General features: G+C 47.2%; 1 protein-coding gene and 1 long non-coding RNA gene across 4 annotated transcripts in view; one reads left to right on the forward strand and one right to left on the reverse strand.

Annotated features, from left to right (window-relative positions):
- P2RX7 (purinergic receptor P2X 7) overlaps positions 1 to 16,093 on the forward strand; it is a 55,276-nt gene that overhangs the window by 16,283 nt on the left and 22,900 nt on the right. The window contains exons 2-5 of one of the 2 annotated variants that reach the window (XM_019039068.4): positions 5,797 to 5,965; positions 7,090 to 7,158; positions 11,914 to 11,986; positions 13,426 to 13,522. In XM_019039068.4, coding sequence (XP_018894613.1) covers positions 5,797 to 5,965; positions 7,090 to 7,158; positions 11,914 to 11,986; positions 13,426 to 13,522 — 408 coding nt within the window. Of the gene's footprint in view, positions 1 to 5,796; positions 5,966 to 7,089; positions 7,159 to 11,913; positions 12,116 to 13,425; positions 13,523 to 16,093 lie in introns of both variants that reach the window. The other variant, XM_019039067.4, reaches the window with a different exon arrangement.
- LOC129525898 (uncharacterized) overlaps positions 13,115 to 16,093 on the reverse strand; it is a 47,766-nt gene continuing 44,787 nt past the window's right edge. For both annotated transcript variants that reach the window (XR_008670440.2, XR_008670441.2), the window contains one exon: positions 13,115 to 13,419. This is a non-coding gene — a long non-coding RNA (uncharacterized lncRNA). The remainder of the gene's footprint in view (positions 13,420 to 16,093) is intronic.

Here is a 16,093-nt window from a genome sequence, read left to right on the forward strand (position 1 = left end):
AGCCCTTTGATGTTACCTTTGCGCTGGAAGCCCAGGGGCTGTAAGACGGAGAGGAACTTTGCTGAAAGGGAGGTCCTCCCTGCAGAGCTTGAAGAGCAATCTAACCACGCTGGCATGGGGCCCATCCCACCTGTGATGCCAGTGTAAGTCTGTGACAGTCACTCATATTCAGAGCATGTGGATTGAGACTCTGAAGAACGACTTTATGGTGGGCACCTTCACCTCCATCTGGTGGGTCCAGAGCAAGCAGCCTGAGGGTCCCATGGGCCCAACCTCACCCTCCATCCTTATTTCCCTGCCACTCCAGGGCTCCTCCTCAGCCAGACTTGCCTGTGAGTGCCCCTTGATGGCTGTATTAGTCTGTTCTCATGCTGCTAATAAAGACATACCCAAGACCAGGTAATTTATAAAGGAAAGAGGTTTAATGGGCCCACAGTTCCACATGGCTGGGAAGGCCTCACAATCATGGCAGAGGGCGAAAGGCATGTCTTACATGGTGGCAGGCAAAAAGTGAATGACAACCAAGCAAAAGAAGAAACCTCTTATAAAACCATCAGATCCCATGAGACTTATTCACTACCACGAGAACAGTATGGGGGAAACCGCCCCCATGATTCAATTATCTCCCACCAGGTCCCTCCCACAACACATGGAAATTATGGGAGCTATAATTCAAGATGAAATTTGGATGGGGACACAGCCAAACCATACCAGTGGCCCTGGCTTCTCTCCCATTAGCTCTCTTCTACTTCCCAAAATCTTTCCAGCTTTGTTCTTTTTTAGAGACTGGAGTCTCACCATGTTGCCCAGGCTTGTCTTGAACTCCTGGGCTCAAGGGATCCTCCTACCTCGGTCTAACAAGTAGCTGCGACTATAGGTGCACACCACCACACCCCCACAACTTACCCATCCTCCCCAGCCCAGTGAAATCCCTAGGTCCTTCACACTCCCGTTAGCTCCAGGTACCAGCGGCTTTGCCTTCTACAGAATGCATAACATTATAGCCTCTTAGAGCAAAAAGGTCATGGGGATGGGGGAGGCTGGGAGTTCTCTCTTCATTCAGGGATTAAACCTACCACCTGGAGGGGTGACATGGCTCACCTTAGTCACCAAGCAAGGTCGGGAGAGTATTTCTGGGATGGTCATTAGCACTTTCTTTCCAAAGGGAGGACGCTACAAACTCACTTTCATGATCACAGGATCCCCCCGACAGGTAAAGTGTGCAAACTCGCTTTCATTCCCTTTTTGTCTTTGACGCAGCTCTGAAGCATTTTAATTCTTAAAATTTACATGTTCATGATGACACAGAGACAGGTTTTCTGTTTAGGAGAGGGCCTGATTCCATTAAGGCTGATCGATCATATGTTGCACATTCTGGGATAAATATGAGAGATCAGAATTGAGCTTCCCAAATGGTGGGTCACATGACCCAGTGTTGTTCCAGGAGAACGTTGCAACATCCAGCATGAGAAAGCGCTGCATGCACCATGTATGTGTTGGGATGCTGGGCTGAAATGTATTAATGAGCAAGTGTTATCATATTTGTCTATGGAATTCTATTTAATAGCTATGTCTCGTATGTGCTGATTGGGTCTCAAATCTGGGTATCTTACCCCAACATCTTTCTTGAAAATCCTTCTTTTTAAATAAATGTTGGCCGTGTGCACTGGCTTATGCCTGTAATCCCAACACTTTGGGAGGCTAAGGCGGGTGGATCACCTGAGGTCAGGAGTTCAAGACCAGCCTGACCAACATGGAGAAACCCCATCTCTACTAAAAATACAAAAATCAGCTGGGCCTGATGGTGGATGCCTGTAATCCCAGCTACTTGGGAGGCTGAGGCAGGAGAATCACTTGAACCTGGGAGGCGGAGGTTGCAGTAAGCTGAGATCGCACCATTGCACTCCAGCCTTGGCAACAGAGTGAGACTCCGTCTCAAATAAGTAATAAATAAATGTTATAGAAATACTAAAATGTATTGTGCATAATATAACACCCACGTACCACCATCCAACTTAAGAAATAAAGCATTACTAATCCAGTTTTGCTCCCTGCAAACTCATCCTTCATCCCATTCTCTTTCCTTTCGCTTTATAAACATCCTGCAGCCTGAGCTACTCGGGAGGCTGAGATGGGAGGATCACTTGAGCCCGGGAGTTTGTGGCTGTCGTGTGCTGATTGCACCTGTGAAATAGCCACTGTGTTCCAGCATGGGCAACATAGCAAGACTCCATCTCTAAATGAAATCCTTTTTTTTTTTTTTCTTTTTGAGACAGAGTCTCACTCTATCACCCAGGCTGGAGTGCAGTGGCGCCATCTCGGCTCACTGCAACCTCCGTCTCCAGGGTTCCTGCCTCAGCCTCCGGAGTAGCTGGGACTACAGGCACACGCCACCACAACTGGCTAATTTTTGTATTTTTAGTAGAGATGGGGTTTGGCCAGGTTGGTTTCAAACCCAGGACCTCAGATGATCCACCTGCCTCGGCCTCCCAAAGATTACAGGCATGAGCCACCATGCCCAGCCTAAAAGAAACCCTGAATTTGACATTTTTAATGCCCTTGTTTGTTTTAATATTTCTACAGCACATATATGTCTACATATGTAAAAAATATAATTTTTTATTGGGGTGAAATTCACATAACATAAAATTAACCACTGTAAACATGAACAATTCAGTGGCATTTAGGACATTCACAGTACTGTGCAACCACCACCTCTATCTAGCTCCAGAACATTTTCATCACCCCAAAAGGACACCCCATGCCCCCCAGGAGTCACTCCCCATTTCTCCCCACTCTGTCCCCTGCAACGACCAATCTACTCTCTGTCTCTGTGGATTTACCTATTCTGGATATTTCATATAAATGGAATCATACAATATGTGGCCTTTTGTGACCGGTCTCTTTGACTTAGCTGGGTGTGGTGGCACAAGCTACCCACCTACTTGGGAGGCTGAGGCAGGAGAATCGCTTGAACTCCAGCCATAAATTATATTGTTTTCAAGGTTCATCAATGTTACTCGCCCAGGCTGGAGTGCAGTAATGTGACCTTGGCCCCCTGCAACCTCCACCTCCCCGGTTCAAATGATTCTCCTACCTCACCCTCCCGAGTAGTTGGGATTACAGGCACACACCACCACACCCGGCTAATTTTCTGTATTTTTAGTAGAGAGAGGGTTTCACCATGTTGGTCATGCTGGTCCTGAACTCCTAACCTCAAGTGATCCACCCGCCTTGGCCTCCCAAAATGCTGAGATTACAGGTGTGAGACACTATGTCAGGCCTAGTCAATTCATTTTCACTGCTGCAAAGCATCTCATTTTAAAAAATTATTTTATTATTATTTTTTTGAGACAGGGTCTCACTCTGTTGCCCAGGCTGGAGTACAGGGGTGCAATCACAGCTTACTATAGCCTTGACCTCCTGGGCCCAAGCAATCCTCCCACTGTGGCCTCCAGAGTAGCTGGGACTACAGGCATGTGCCACCACACACAGCTAATTTTTGTTCTTTGTTTTTTGTTTTGTTTCGTTTTGTTTTGTTTTTTGAGATGGAGCTTTGCTCTTGTTGCCCAGGCTGGAGTGCAGTGGCACGATCTCAGCTCACCACAACCTCCATCTCCCGGGTTCAAGCGATTCTCCTGCCTCAGCCTCCTGAGTAGGTGGGATTACAGGCTCACGCCACCGTACCCAGTTAATTTTTATTTTTAGTAGAGATGAGGTTTCACCATATTGGCCAGGATGGCCTCAAACTCCTGACCTCAGGTGATCCATCTGCCTTGGCCTCCCAAAGTTCTGGGATTACAGGTGTGAGCCACTGTGCCTGGCTCAAAGCATCTCATTGTATGAATCCAACAATTTATTTATCCATTCGTTGTTTGAGTACATGTAGGTTATTTCCTGCTTTCCCTCTTACAAGCAATGCTGCAGAAACATTCTTGTCCATAGCTCCTCCGGCACATGTACAAGAGTTTCTCTAGGGCACAAATGTAAGAGTTTTATTGCTGGGCCATGGGGAATGCTCTTCTTCAAATGTACTTGCTATTGTCAAATCTGAGCTATCTTTTCAGGAGCCTACTACTGGTTCTCAGCCCTGGCTATGCATTAGAATCACTTGGGAACTTTAAAAAAATATGTGGGTATCTGGATAACTCCCCCGACCTGTGGAATCCTAGTCTCCAGGGATGGGACTGGGGACCTGAAAGCTCCCTGGGTGATTACACAGCCAAGGTGGAGAACAGCTGGGACTGAGTCTTGGCCCACTCTGTCTCAGCTTCCCAAGGTCAGCTCATAGAGGGCAGCCATCATCTTAGACTTGCTAATATCACTCAGCAGCTGAGCAGATAGAAGGGACTAAATAAATAAAGTCTGAAGGAGTCAATAAAGCCTTTAAAACAAGCCCTTTAGGGCTGGGGGCGGTGGCTCACACCTGTAATCCCAGCACTTTGGGAGGCCAAGGTGGGTGGATCCCTTGAGGTTGGGCATTCAAGACCAGCCTGACCAACATGGCGAAACCTTGTCTCTACCAAAAATACAAAAATTAGCAAAGTGTGGTGGTATGTGCCTGTAATCCCAGCTACTCGGAAGGCTGAGGCGGGAGAATCACTTGAACCCGGCAGGCAGAAGTTGCAGTGAGCTGAGATGGAGTCACTGCACTCCAGCCTGGGCTACAGAGCAAGACTCCATCTCAAAAAAACATAATAAAACAAACCCTTTAGGCTGGGTGAGGTGGCACATGCCGGTAATCCTGGTAACTATCTCCTACTGTTGTGATGATTAAAGGAGATGGTGCATGCAGAGTACTTGGCACATATGAAGTGCTCAATAAAGAGTAACTCCTGCAGCCTGGTGTGGTGGCCCACACCTGTAACCACAACATGTTGGGAGGCTCAACATGTTGGCAGGAGGATTGCTTGAGGCCAAGTGTTTGAGACCAGCCTGGGCAACATAAAGAGACCCCCATCTCTATAAAAACTAATAAAAACTAGCTGAGCATGGTGATACATGCCTGTAGTTCCAGCTACTCAGGAGGCTGAGGTGGGAGGATCAACTTGAGCTCGGGAGTTGGAGGCTGCAGTGAGCTACGATCACACCACTGCCCTCCAGCCTGGGCGACAGAGCAAGGCCCTTTCTCTGGAATAAAAAAAAAAGAGAGGCTGGGCACAGTGGCTCACGCCTGTAATCCCAGCTACTTGGGAGGCTGAGGCAGGAGAATCACTTGAACCTGGGAGGTGGAAGTTGCAGTGAGCCAAGATCGCACCATTGCACTCCAGTCTGGGCAACAAGAGCAAAACTCTGTTTCAAAAAAAAAAAAAAGAGAGAGAGAGAGAGAGTAGCTGCCATTTTCAATGTTATTGATAAAGTAGGTGGGTGTTTCTGAAAATGCACCAGACACAGCCTTAGACTGGAAGGTGCTGATGTGTTACTGAGCCTCCAGACAAAGCTGGCGAACCCACCGGGGCGAGACTTCATGACGTGAGAAGCTGTCCTATCTATGAGGGTCCATGTTAGGGAATATTAAAGAATAGGATTGGGGGCAGTAGCTTTCCTGTAGCAAGTGCTAGCTATGTGCCAGATACTGGGCAAAGGAGTCTGCAGACATCTCTCATTTCATCCTCACAATCCATGAGGCAGGTATGACTATTCTTCCCATTATCCAGAGAGGGAAAACAAGTCACACGGAAGCAAGTCACGCAGCAGAGCTAGGATTGGAACAGAAGTGCCTGCATCCTCCAACGCCTGCATCCCAACCCGCTGTGCTATGCCTCCCGTTGATGCTTTCCCATGTCTGCCATTTAGCTTTGCTCTGGTGAGTGACAAGCTGTACCAGCGGAAAGAGCCTGTCATCAGTTCTGTGCACACCAAAGTGAAGGGGATAGCAGAGGTGAAAGAGGAGATCGTGGAGAACGGAGTGAAGAAGTTGGTGCACAGTGTCTTTGACACGGCAGACTACACCTTCCCATTGCAGGTAAGCACCTCGTAGCATTCTCCCAGGCTCATCGCTGGTCACCGTCGCCAGGGCCTTGCTCCCTTCCCCTAGGATCTACAGCCTCACTCCAGAAAAAACGCTGGTCCTATTTTAAAAGCTCTGTGAACATCCCAACTGAGAAAACCTAAAAATTGCAAAACTGGGTGAGATCCAGGAGATGATTCTTTGCTTTATCAAGTCCTACAGGGTTTCTCAAAATAGCCTCATGTCCTGGTGCACTGAAAACAGGATTTGATTCACTCGCGCTTGATTTACCCGCAGCTTTTTAGAGGCACTGCCACCAAGCCAGCAAGGTCTGCCGAGATTCAGAAGGACAGAGAACTTTCTACCAAAGAGTACCAGCCCTTCTAGATTGTGTAGCATTTCATCAACAAAAACGACTCCAGGAGACCATTCTTGGGTACATTTTTCCACAAAGAAAGGATGTAAATGACAAAAAGAAGAAAGGCATCGGTCACTGAGAGAAGGCGTGTGACTTCTAGATTTGCAAGCAGGGAAAATGAAAGCAGAATTGCCAAAAAAGAGAAATTAAAGTAGGGTTGAGGAGTCCAAAAAACAGATAAGGGGGCGAGAGAGACAAAGGGGCATGTTTGCGGCTTGGGGAGCTAAAATGCTTTGCAAAGACCCATGAAGCCCAAGCTGCTGTTTGTTTCTAACAGTGGGTCATTAAAATCCTGTGATTGCTCAGGTGGTGGGATGCCCTAGTGCCCTTTCATTAAAGTCCGGGAAAATCTGAACAGTGTTGTGATGAAGGCTGCTCCCCTACCCTCGCCTCCCCAGGTCTCCTGAGTTTCAATTTAATGAGATTTTACTGTGTAAAACAAAAACAAAAACAAAGACAAAAACATGAAAAGGCTGCTTTTGAGACTGCATTGGTAAACGACTCTTCAACCCACTCAAATGCTCCTTCACTCTCCCTCAGCTCAGCAGGGCTGCTCATCCAGCTTTGATATTAAGCCCTTGGCATATTCCAAGTTGCCCACAGATCCTGATTTCTAGAAGCTTAGAAAAGTGGAGAGGTTCTCCCAGCAAGCTGGATTATTATAATTAAGTAGTTCTCTTTTCAAAGGCCTTGCATTTTCTTAGCCTCTCCTTCTCCACAGGGGAACTCTTTCTTCGTGATGACAAACTTTCTCAAAACAGAAGGCCAAGAGCAGCGGTTGTGTCCCGAGGTAAGGAGGGGACCTGGAGTGGTGGGTCAGGTGGTAAGAGTTCCTGGGGGAGGTGCAAGTCAGAAGAAGCAGAAATGAGGACCCTGGGGCGTATTTGAGCCCACAAATATCTACTGAGTACCTGCCTCTTTTGTGGGGTAGGGCTGGGCTGAGTGGAGGAAGGGAGAGAACACATGGCAGTGTCTCTCCATGGCCACCAGATCTTTGTCTGCCTGCCTCGGTCTCTGGTTCTAGCACTAGGGACCCATGCAGACGGCAACCCTGCTCTTTCTATCTCTGGCTCTCTTCGCAGCTTATGACAATGGTGATTCTTGGCATTTGCACAACATTTCACATTTGACTTGAGGCTCACAATGACTTTAGGAGAAAAATGGCATTTTACAAACCAGAACACAGATTCAGAGATGTTGTGACTTCCCCCAGGGTCACACAGCTTGCTGCAGGCAGAGCCAGGGTTAGGACCTGAGTGTCCTCACTCACAGCTTCTCCTACCATGGTTCACAGTGAACTGTCTGCAGGGCTGGTCTTGGAAAACCCTGGCACACAGCTCTCTTGCTCATTCATCCACTTCTTAGAGTCTCAGCCTCTCCATCACATGCATGTGCCCCCATGACTCCCTGCCACCACCCCAGACAATCTTTCCCAACTTGGCTTTGCCCTCTCCAAAGAGCCGCCTCTTTCTGGAAGAGCTTCTTCCCTATCAAATCATATTTGTTTTATTCTGGGCTAGGCACGGTGGCTCACACCTATAATCTCAGCACTTTGGGAGGCCAAAGCAGGAGGATCACTGGAGCCCAGGAGTTCAAGACCAGCCTGGGCAACATAGTGAGACCTTGTCTCTAAAAACAAAACAAAACAAAAACTGTATTTGTCCTATTCTTTACCTCACCATCCTGCTCTCTGCTCTTAAACCAGCTTTTCTTCTAAGTTTATCTATACCAGCGTGTTACTGCTAGGCATTACCTGTAACTCCCAACCTCCCAGCCTCCCCTCTCAGGTAACGTAACTGTGCTGTACCAGGGACCATTTCCAACACTGACCGTTGCAGCAGCGCTGGTGATACCCAGCCAGATCCTCCACTGATGAGCAGGACCAGCCCTGCCGGTGGAGTTTTGCTCACGGGCCCACTCTGGCAACAAGGTCTAGCTTCCTGAGTGTCCAGGACCTCTGGGCAAAAGTGCTGTCTTTGAGTACAGTCTTTGCCATCATTTGTACCCAAATTCAGAACCAAGATAACATTCCCTTGGTGTCTATCTTGATAACACTCCCTCTAAAAGGAGAGCTTTCTACATTTGTTTTGTCCTCATCACCCGTTAACTGTCCGTGCTGCTCAGATGAAATCTCTGACAGCCAGGCCAGCCAGGCCCTCCCTTCTGTCTCCCTTCCCAGCAGTGTTCCGTCTCCAATCCAGTTTGGGGGCCTGTTTCCCTTTTGTCCCATCCTTTGGTCATCTCTACACCACACTTTACCTCCATGTACACATAAAGACACTTTTGGACTTATTGAGACTTGGAAGAAAAAGAGTTAGAATAGCCCAGAGATTAAGAGCCTGGGCTCAGAAGCTAGACCACTAAAGGTTCAAAACTTAAACTTCTTAACTCTGTGACCTCAGGCAGGTGACTCTTCACCTCTCTGTGCCAAGTTGTGTGCATCTGTAAAATGGGGCTGAGAACAAAACCTAGCTGTTCGGATCATTGAAACAAATGAGTGAATACCTGTGACACGCTTAAAACAAGGCATGGTACATTATAAGCACTCAATGAATGTCAGTTGTTATGATTCAAATGACATGTTACTCCTCAGATAGGATGTCACTCAGAGTGACTGGAACCCAACAGGTTCCCTGGAAGCACTTCCAGCCCAGAGAGCACATGTGACTCTTTGGGATTTTAACTTATGCTCCAGGCTGGTTTGGGCTGGTCTAATTGGGCATTTGCCTCCTCTCTGCCCATCAACACCCCTCTATCTCGGGGTGTCTCGGTAAATATGACCAAGTTCCAGTTACACACCAACATGAATAGGTATTTGCTCCAGTTATCTGTGGCTGCAAAACAAACTACCCTGATCATGGTGGGCTTAACACAAGCATTTTATTAACTCTCACAGTTCAGTGGTTGACTGAGTTCAGCTGGGTGGTTCTTCTGCTGGTCTCACCAGGGATCTCTCAAGGAGCTGCAGTCAGATGGCAGCTGGGGTTGGCATCCCTTGGAGCCTCAATTGGCACCCAGGGATAGCTAGACATCTCTTCCTCTCTGGGAACCCCTAAGAGTTACCCTCTCTTCAAGGTCTGTCCGCATTGTCTCTCCAGCAGGGTAGTCAAACTTTCTAATAGTGGCTCAGGTTCCTCAAAACAAAACAAAAAAATAGAAGCTTCCAGTCCTTCTTAAGGCGTAGGCCTGGAACTGGCAACAGCATTCCTTCTGCTGCTTCTATTGGTTTTGCAGTCACAGCACAGGCTCAGCTTCAGAAAGTAGGGGAAACACTCCACCTCTCAATGGAGAAAGTGACCAAGAATTTGTGGCCATCTTTAATCCATGCAACAATCACAAAAGAGATTAAAACAAAACTAATGCTGTTTTTTTAAAAAAACAAAATTAGAATTCCTTTTGGAGAGCAAAATAAAACCGATTTCTCTTCTTTCCTGAGATTCATCTCCAGTTGATAATGAAAATGTAACTTTCCATGAGCCACAGTGAATGATCACACATTCATTCCTTCCATGACTATCAAGACCTACTATTTGCCAGGCACTTGGGCTGCAAAGATATGACCTTGGCTCTGTATTCAAAGGGTTCATAATCTAATCTGGGGAGTCACAAGGGGAGGAGACCAACAGCATGCCATGTGACAAGGCAGCCTGGGAAATAAAGAGATCATGAGAGAGTTTGAAAACTACAAGAAACATTCATTGAGCATGTACTATGTGCTAAACCCTTTCTTTTCATAACTCATTTAATCTTCACAACAACCAGGCAAGACAATTTGTTGGCTGGGCATGATGGCTCACACCTATAATCCCAGCACTTTGGGAGGTCGAGGCAGGCAGATCATGAGGTCAGGAGTTCAAGACCAGCCTGGCCAAGATGGGGAAACACCATCTCTACTAAAAATACAAAAATTAGCCAGGCTTGGTGGTGCGTGCCTGTAATCCCAGCTACTCAGGAGGCTGAGGCAGGAGAATTGCCTGAACTCAGGAGGTGGAGGTTACAGTGAGCCAAGATCACACCATTGCACTCTAGCCTGGTTGACAGAGCAAGACTCTGTCTCCAAAAAAAGACAAATCTGTTCACCCTGCTTTTACAGATGAACAGATGATGAAACTGAGGCTCAGGGAAGTGAGTGAGCTGGCCAAGGTCTCTCAGCTAGAAAATGGTGCAGCTACTGCTGAACCAGATATACCTGGGTCCAAGACCTAGGTCCTTGACCTGAATCACTGTAGAAGCCACAAATTGCACAGATGACAAGGAGCAGAGGCTATTTTCACACCTATGTCATGCTCTGGCTTCCCCAAGACTGGCCATGAAGCCTGCTCCCTAGAAAACAGGAAGAAAAATATGCACAAACCAGGGCAGCTCATTTCTCTCTTCCGTGTTCTGTCCTTCAGCCCTGAGACCCAGCTGGTCTCGTTTTCTTGGGCCAGGCGAGTGTCCTGGCCAATGTCTCTCAGTTCCATGTGTCCTGCTGAGTCTCCGCACCTGTTTGCCCTGCTCAGTGCTTTCAGCCACAGGGCCACTTGGACCAAGCCACCTGTCCTCCATCCCAGCCAGCATCCCTGAAAGTGATCCCTAGCTGCCCAGACCTCTGCTTTTCCCATTTTTATTTATTTGTATTGGGATATAATTCACATACCATAAACCCCACCATTTTAAAGTGTACATACGGTTCAGTGGTTTTTAGTATATTCACAGAGTTGTGCAACCATCACCACCGTCTAATTCCAGAATATTTTCTTCTTTCTTTTCTTTCTTTCTTTCTTTCTTTCTTTTTCTTTCTTTCTTCCTTCCTTCCTTTCTTTTTTTAGGTGGAGTTTTGCTCTTGTCACCCAGGCTGGAGTGCAGTGATGCAATCTCAGCTCACTGCAACCTCCGCCTCCCAGGTTCAAGTGATTCTCCTGCCTCAGCCTGCCTAGTAGCTGGGATTACAGGCCCACACCACCACGTCTGATAATTTTTGTATTTTTAGTAGAGACGGGGTTTCACCACGTTGAGCAGGCTGGTCTCAGACTCCCGACCTCAGGTGATCTGCCCGCCTTGGCCTCCCAAAGTGCTGGGATTACAGGCGTGATGAGCCACGGCACCCAGCCCCCAGAACATTTTCATCACCTACAAAGGAAACCCCAAATCCAGTAGCAGTCACTCCCCATTCTCCCCTTCCCCTGTCCCTGGCCACAGTCTACTTTCTGTCCCTATAGATGCCTATTCTGGACATTTCCTATAAATAGAATCGTACATGGTGTGGCCTTTTGTGTCTGTCTTCTTTCACTCAGCATCATGTTCTTGAGGTCCATCCATGTTGTAGCCTGTGTCATTGCTTCATCCTTCTTATGGCTAAATAAGATTCTGTGTATGAATGTACCACATTTTATTTGTCCATTCATCCGTCAGTGGCCACTTGCGTGGTTTCCACTTTTTTGGCGATTCTGAGTAGTGCTGCTATAAGCATTCGTGTGCACATTCTGGTGGATATCGAATCACTTCTCCACGTCTTAGTAACACACGTCACTTACTCCCCACTCTCTCATCCTTCTATCTGCAGTATCCCACCCGCAGGACGCTCTGTTCCTCTGACCGAGGTTGTAAAAAGGGATGGATGGACCCGCAGAGCAAAGGTACCTTCTGTTTCTTTTCCCGAGACCCTAGGGGTGGATGGTCTGGCATCTTGGTGACATTTGTGATGCCCAGGTCAGGTCTTCAGCCTCTGCTCTCAGCTGCCCTCTTCCACCATCACCAAGCCATAGGTGAGTCTGCCCATGCTTCGGCTCTGTCCCCAGCAGACCAGCTGCTGACTGTAAACATGACTCCAGTTTTCCAGTGAGAGAAGAAGCTCCTAAAAACCTAGCAGGTTCAGGATTCTAATCGGTAGAAAATTCACATGGCCTATAGCATCATCTGAGTATTCTAAACTTTCCCCCTGAATTTCCTCAAAGGTTGAGGACCATGAAGTTTTACCCCCAGGGAACCTGGCAGCAATACCCATATTAACCTGCAGAATTTTTTTTGTTTTTTATTTTATTTTTTAAACATTTTTTGTACTGTTTTATTTTGATTTTGATTTTGATTTTATTTATATCTAAGAGCAGTGCTATTGCGATACCTGCAGAATTTCTTTATCTCACATTTTAACTTAAAAAGGCACAGGGCACCGAGTGCAGAGGCTCGTGCCTGTAATCCCAGCACTTTGGGAGGGTGAGGCAGATGGATGCTTGAGGTCAGGGGTTCGAGACCAGCCTGGAAAACATGGTGAAACCCCGTCTCTACTAAAAATACAAAAATCAGCCAGACATGGTGGCACACGCTTGTAATCCCAGCTACTTGGGAGGCTGAGACGTGAGAATCACTTGAACCTGGAAGGCAGAGGTTGCAGTGAGCCAAGATTGTGCCACTGTACTCCAGCATGGGTGAAAGAGCGAGACCCCTTAAAAAAAAAAAAAAAGGCACAGGGCAATTTTAAAAATACTGCAAATAGTAAAAAAAAATCAGTGGTTATAATGCAAACACATACAAAAAGGCATACGCCCATTACTGCATTCTACTCCATACTGTATTTGTATTTGAGTTGGTATAAAAGTTATTTTAACATTGCTCACTATTTAATTAATTCTCCCTTGGAAACTGATTAATCATCCTGGCACTCCAGGAAGATGTGCCATGCTGATTTCATGGCTTTGTGCATCCTGGACAGGCTGTGTACCCCTTGAGGGACTTCTGCCCCTTTGAGAGGCCATGTTCTAGTCCATTTATACTAAGTGAGAGCATACACCTGTTCCGCTCCCCTCATGGGCACCTTTTCTTATAAAGAAACAAAAGAGCCAGCAGAATCCACAGTCTTTCTGTATTCTCTCTGATCTTTATTATGTTTTGCTTGTTTGCCTTGCCTTGTGTTCGTTGTGGTTAGGATGGGCTTGATGGAAGCTGAAGCTGCGTGGGTTGGAAAGCCTGGTCAGAGCCTAGTCTCTCGCCCGGGTTGAGTTAATGATGTCCCTCCTGGAGAACGTCCTCTCCGCAATTCTTTCACATCTGTGGTTCTACGATGCTTTGACCCCTATAGGAATTCAGACCGGAAGGTGTGTAGTGTATGAAGGGAAACAGAAGACCTGTGAAGTCTCTGCCTGGTGCCCCATCGAGGCAGTGGAAGAGGCCCCCCGGTGAGTCGCATGGGGAGACAGACACAGTGGCCCTCAGCGGCGACCAGATGAGGCCTTGCCAAGGCTGCTTGGGCCTTCCCCTCTCAGCACAGCCCTGCAAAGTCCTGGGTCCTACCGGCTTGGGGACCCCTGCGCTCTGGATGCACTGCTTGGCACAAACTAGTATCTCTGGGAGGGCCATGGTGGTTGGTAAACTATTGTAACAATCCTGTACCAACTGGTAAATAGCTACTACCCTCAGCATCCTTGGGTGTCCCTGGCCCCCTTCCTTCCCCCAGATCTTCCAGGATACCCCCAGACCCCCTCCTGTAGTGCCACAGCAGGATCCCTTCTGACTTGTCAGTGTCCATACTGAGTGATTAAGGATAGGAAGGAAGGAGGGAGATGGAAGGGAAGGACGAAGCAAGGAAAGAGAAGGGGAAGGGGAAGAAAAAGGAAAAGGGGTGAGGGTAAAAGAGGGGAGGGAAAGGAAGTTTTCTCAAATTAAATGCTTACAATGACATACAGATTTGGTGGTCCCTTGTATTGATGCTTCGCTTCAATACACAAAGTCACAATGTTAAATCTCAGAAGCCACAAGGGCTGATGTATTTCAGCAGAGAATAGTTAGAAAGACCTGGATTCAATTCCTAGCTCTAACACATTTTTGCTGTGTGTCCTTGGGAAAATGGCTTAACCTCTCTGAGTTTCAGTGTCCTCACCTGTAAAAGCAGAATAATAATTTCACCAACTTCATAGGGCTGTTGTAAGGATTAAATGAGATGATACTTGTACAGTTATTGTAAGGTAAGCCCCATGCCTGGCTTACACACATACACACACACACACATATACACACACACACACACACACACACACACACAATCTACCCCTAGAAGTGTGGTGGTTCTAGACCAGCACTGTCCAATTGAACTTGATGCAGTGATGGAAATTTCTGTATCTGTGCTGTCCAATAGGGCAGCTACTAGGTACATGTGGCTATTGAGTACATGAAATGCGACTACTGAATTTTTGAAAGATCGATGATAGATGATAGATAGATAGATAGATAAATAGATAGATAATAGATAGATAGATAGAGTCTTGCTATGTTGCCCAGGCTGGTTTTGAACTCCTGGGCTCAAGCGATCCTCCTGCCTTGGCCTCCCAAAGTGCTGGGATTACAGGTATGAGCCATCGCTCCCAGCCTGAATTTTTAATTTAATTTAAATTTAAATAGCCACACATGTCTAGTGGTTACCATATTGGACAGCGCAGTTCTAGACCGATGTGATTCAGGATCATTCCCTCTGCATCGTGGGGCAAAGAGAAAACTGCCCCAAGCTGGCCTGTAGAAGGCTCAGGCGAAGGTTTCCCAATGCCAGGATGGGGGGTGCGCTCAGCAGCATCACCCCTTGTGATTCTCAATCGCTAATAGCTCCACTCAGGTTCACTTCTCGGTCAGGGGCATTTCTTTGTCACAGAAGGAATCACCCAGCTCTGGGAGATACAGCAGCCTCCACTCAGGTAGTCCTTGTTCAAGACAAGCGGCCCTCGACTGACTGCAGTTTCAGTTCCAGCTCTGCCATCAACTCACTCATTAAATAAACTGCATCTCCAGTGTGCCTGCCTCTGGGCTGGATTTTGACGTGACCTGGGCAAGCAACTCCCTGAACTTCAGTTTCTCATATATTATATGAATTAGCTAAGATGGTTCGTTTAATCATTCATTCAACACATCCATCACCACGTAGTAGGTGTTAGATATTTATTTCATACGTAACTACGCATAAGAGACTTTGCTAAGTTTTAGGTAAAATACAAGTCCCAGATACGGAGCAAGTCTCAACCACTGTACATACCTGAATGTGTAATTACATCAGTGTGAGAGGTGCCACAGTAAATGCCACTGGGTCTTGTGTTAGTCCATTCTCACACAAAGAACTACCTAGCCAGGTGCAGTGGCTCACGCCTGTAATCCCAACACTTAGGCAGGCTGAGGCAGGCGGATCACTTGAGGTCAGGAGTTCGATACCAGCCTGGCAAACATGGTGAAACCCCATCTCTACTAAAAAATGCATAAATTAGCCAGGTGTGGTGGCACACGCCTGTAATCCTGGCTACTCGGGAGGCTGAGGCAGGAGAGTCGCTTGAACCCGGGAGGTGGAGGTTGCAGTGACCCGAGATCGCACCACTGCACTCCAGCCTGGGTGACAGAGTGAGACTCCATCTCAGAAAAAAAAAAAAAAAAGAACTACCTGAGACCAAATACTTTATGAAAAAAAGAGGTTTAATTGACTCACAGCTCCACAGGCTTAACAGGAAGCCTCAGGAGACTTACAATCATGGCAGAAGGTGAAAGGGAAGCAAACACATCTTACCATGATGGAGCAGGAGGCGGGTTTCAGGGGATGTGCTGCACACTTTTAAATGATCAGATCTCGTGAGAACTCACTCACTATCACGAGAACAGCAAGGAGGAAGTCCACTCCCATGATTCAGTCACCTCCCACCAGGCCCCTCCTCTGGCACATGGGGATTACAATTCAAGATGAGATTTGGGTGGGGACACAGAGCCAAACCATATCAGAT

This window comes from Gorilla gorilla, chromosome 10 (assembly GCF_029281585.2).
Source record: "Gorilla gorilla gorilla isolate KB3781 chromosome 10, NHGRI_mGorGor1-v2.1_pri, whole genome shotgun sequence".
Classification (NCBI taxonomy): Eukaryota; Metazoa; Chordata; class Mammalia; order Primates; family Hominidae; genus Gorilla; species Gorilla gorilla.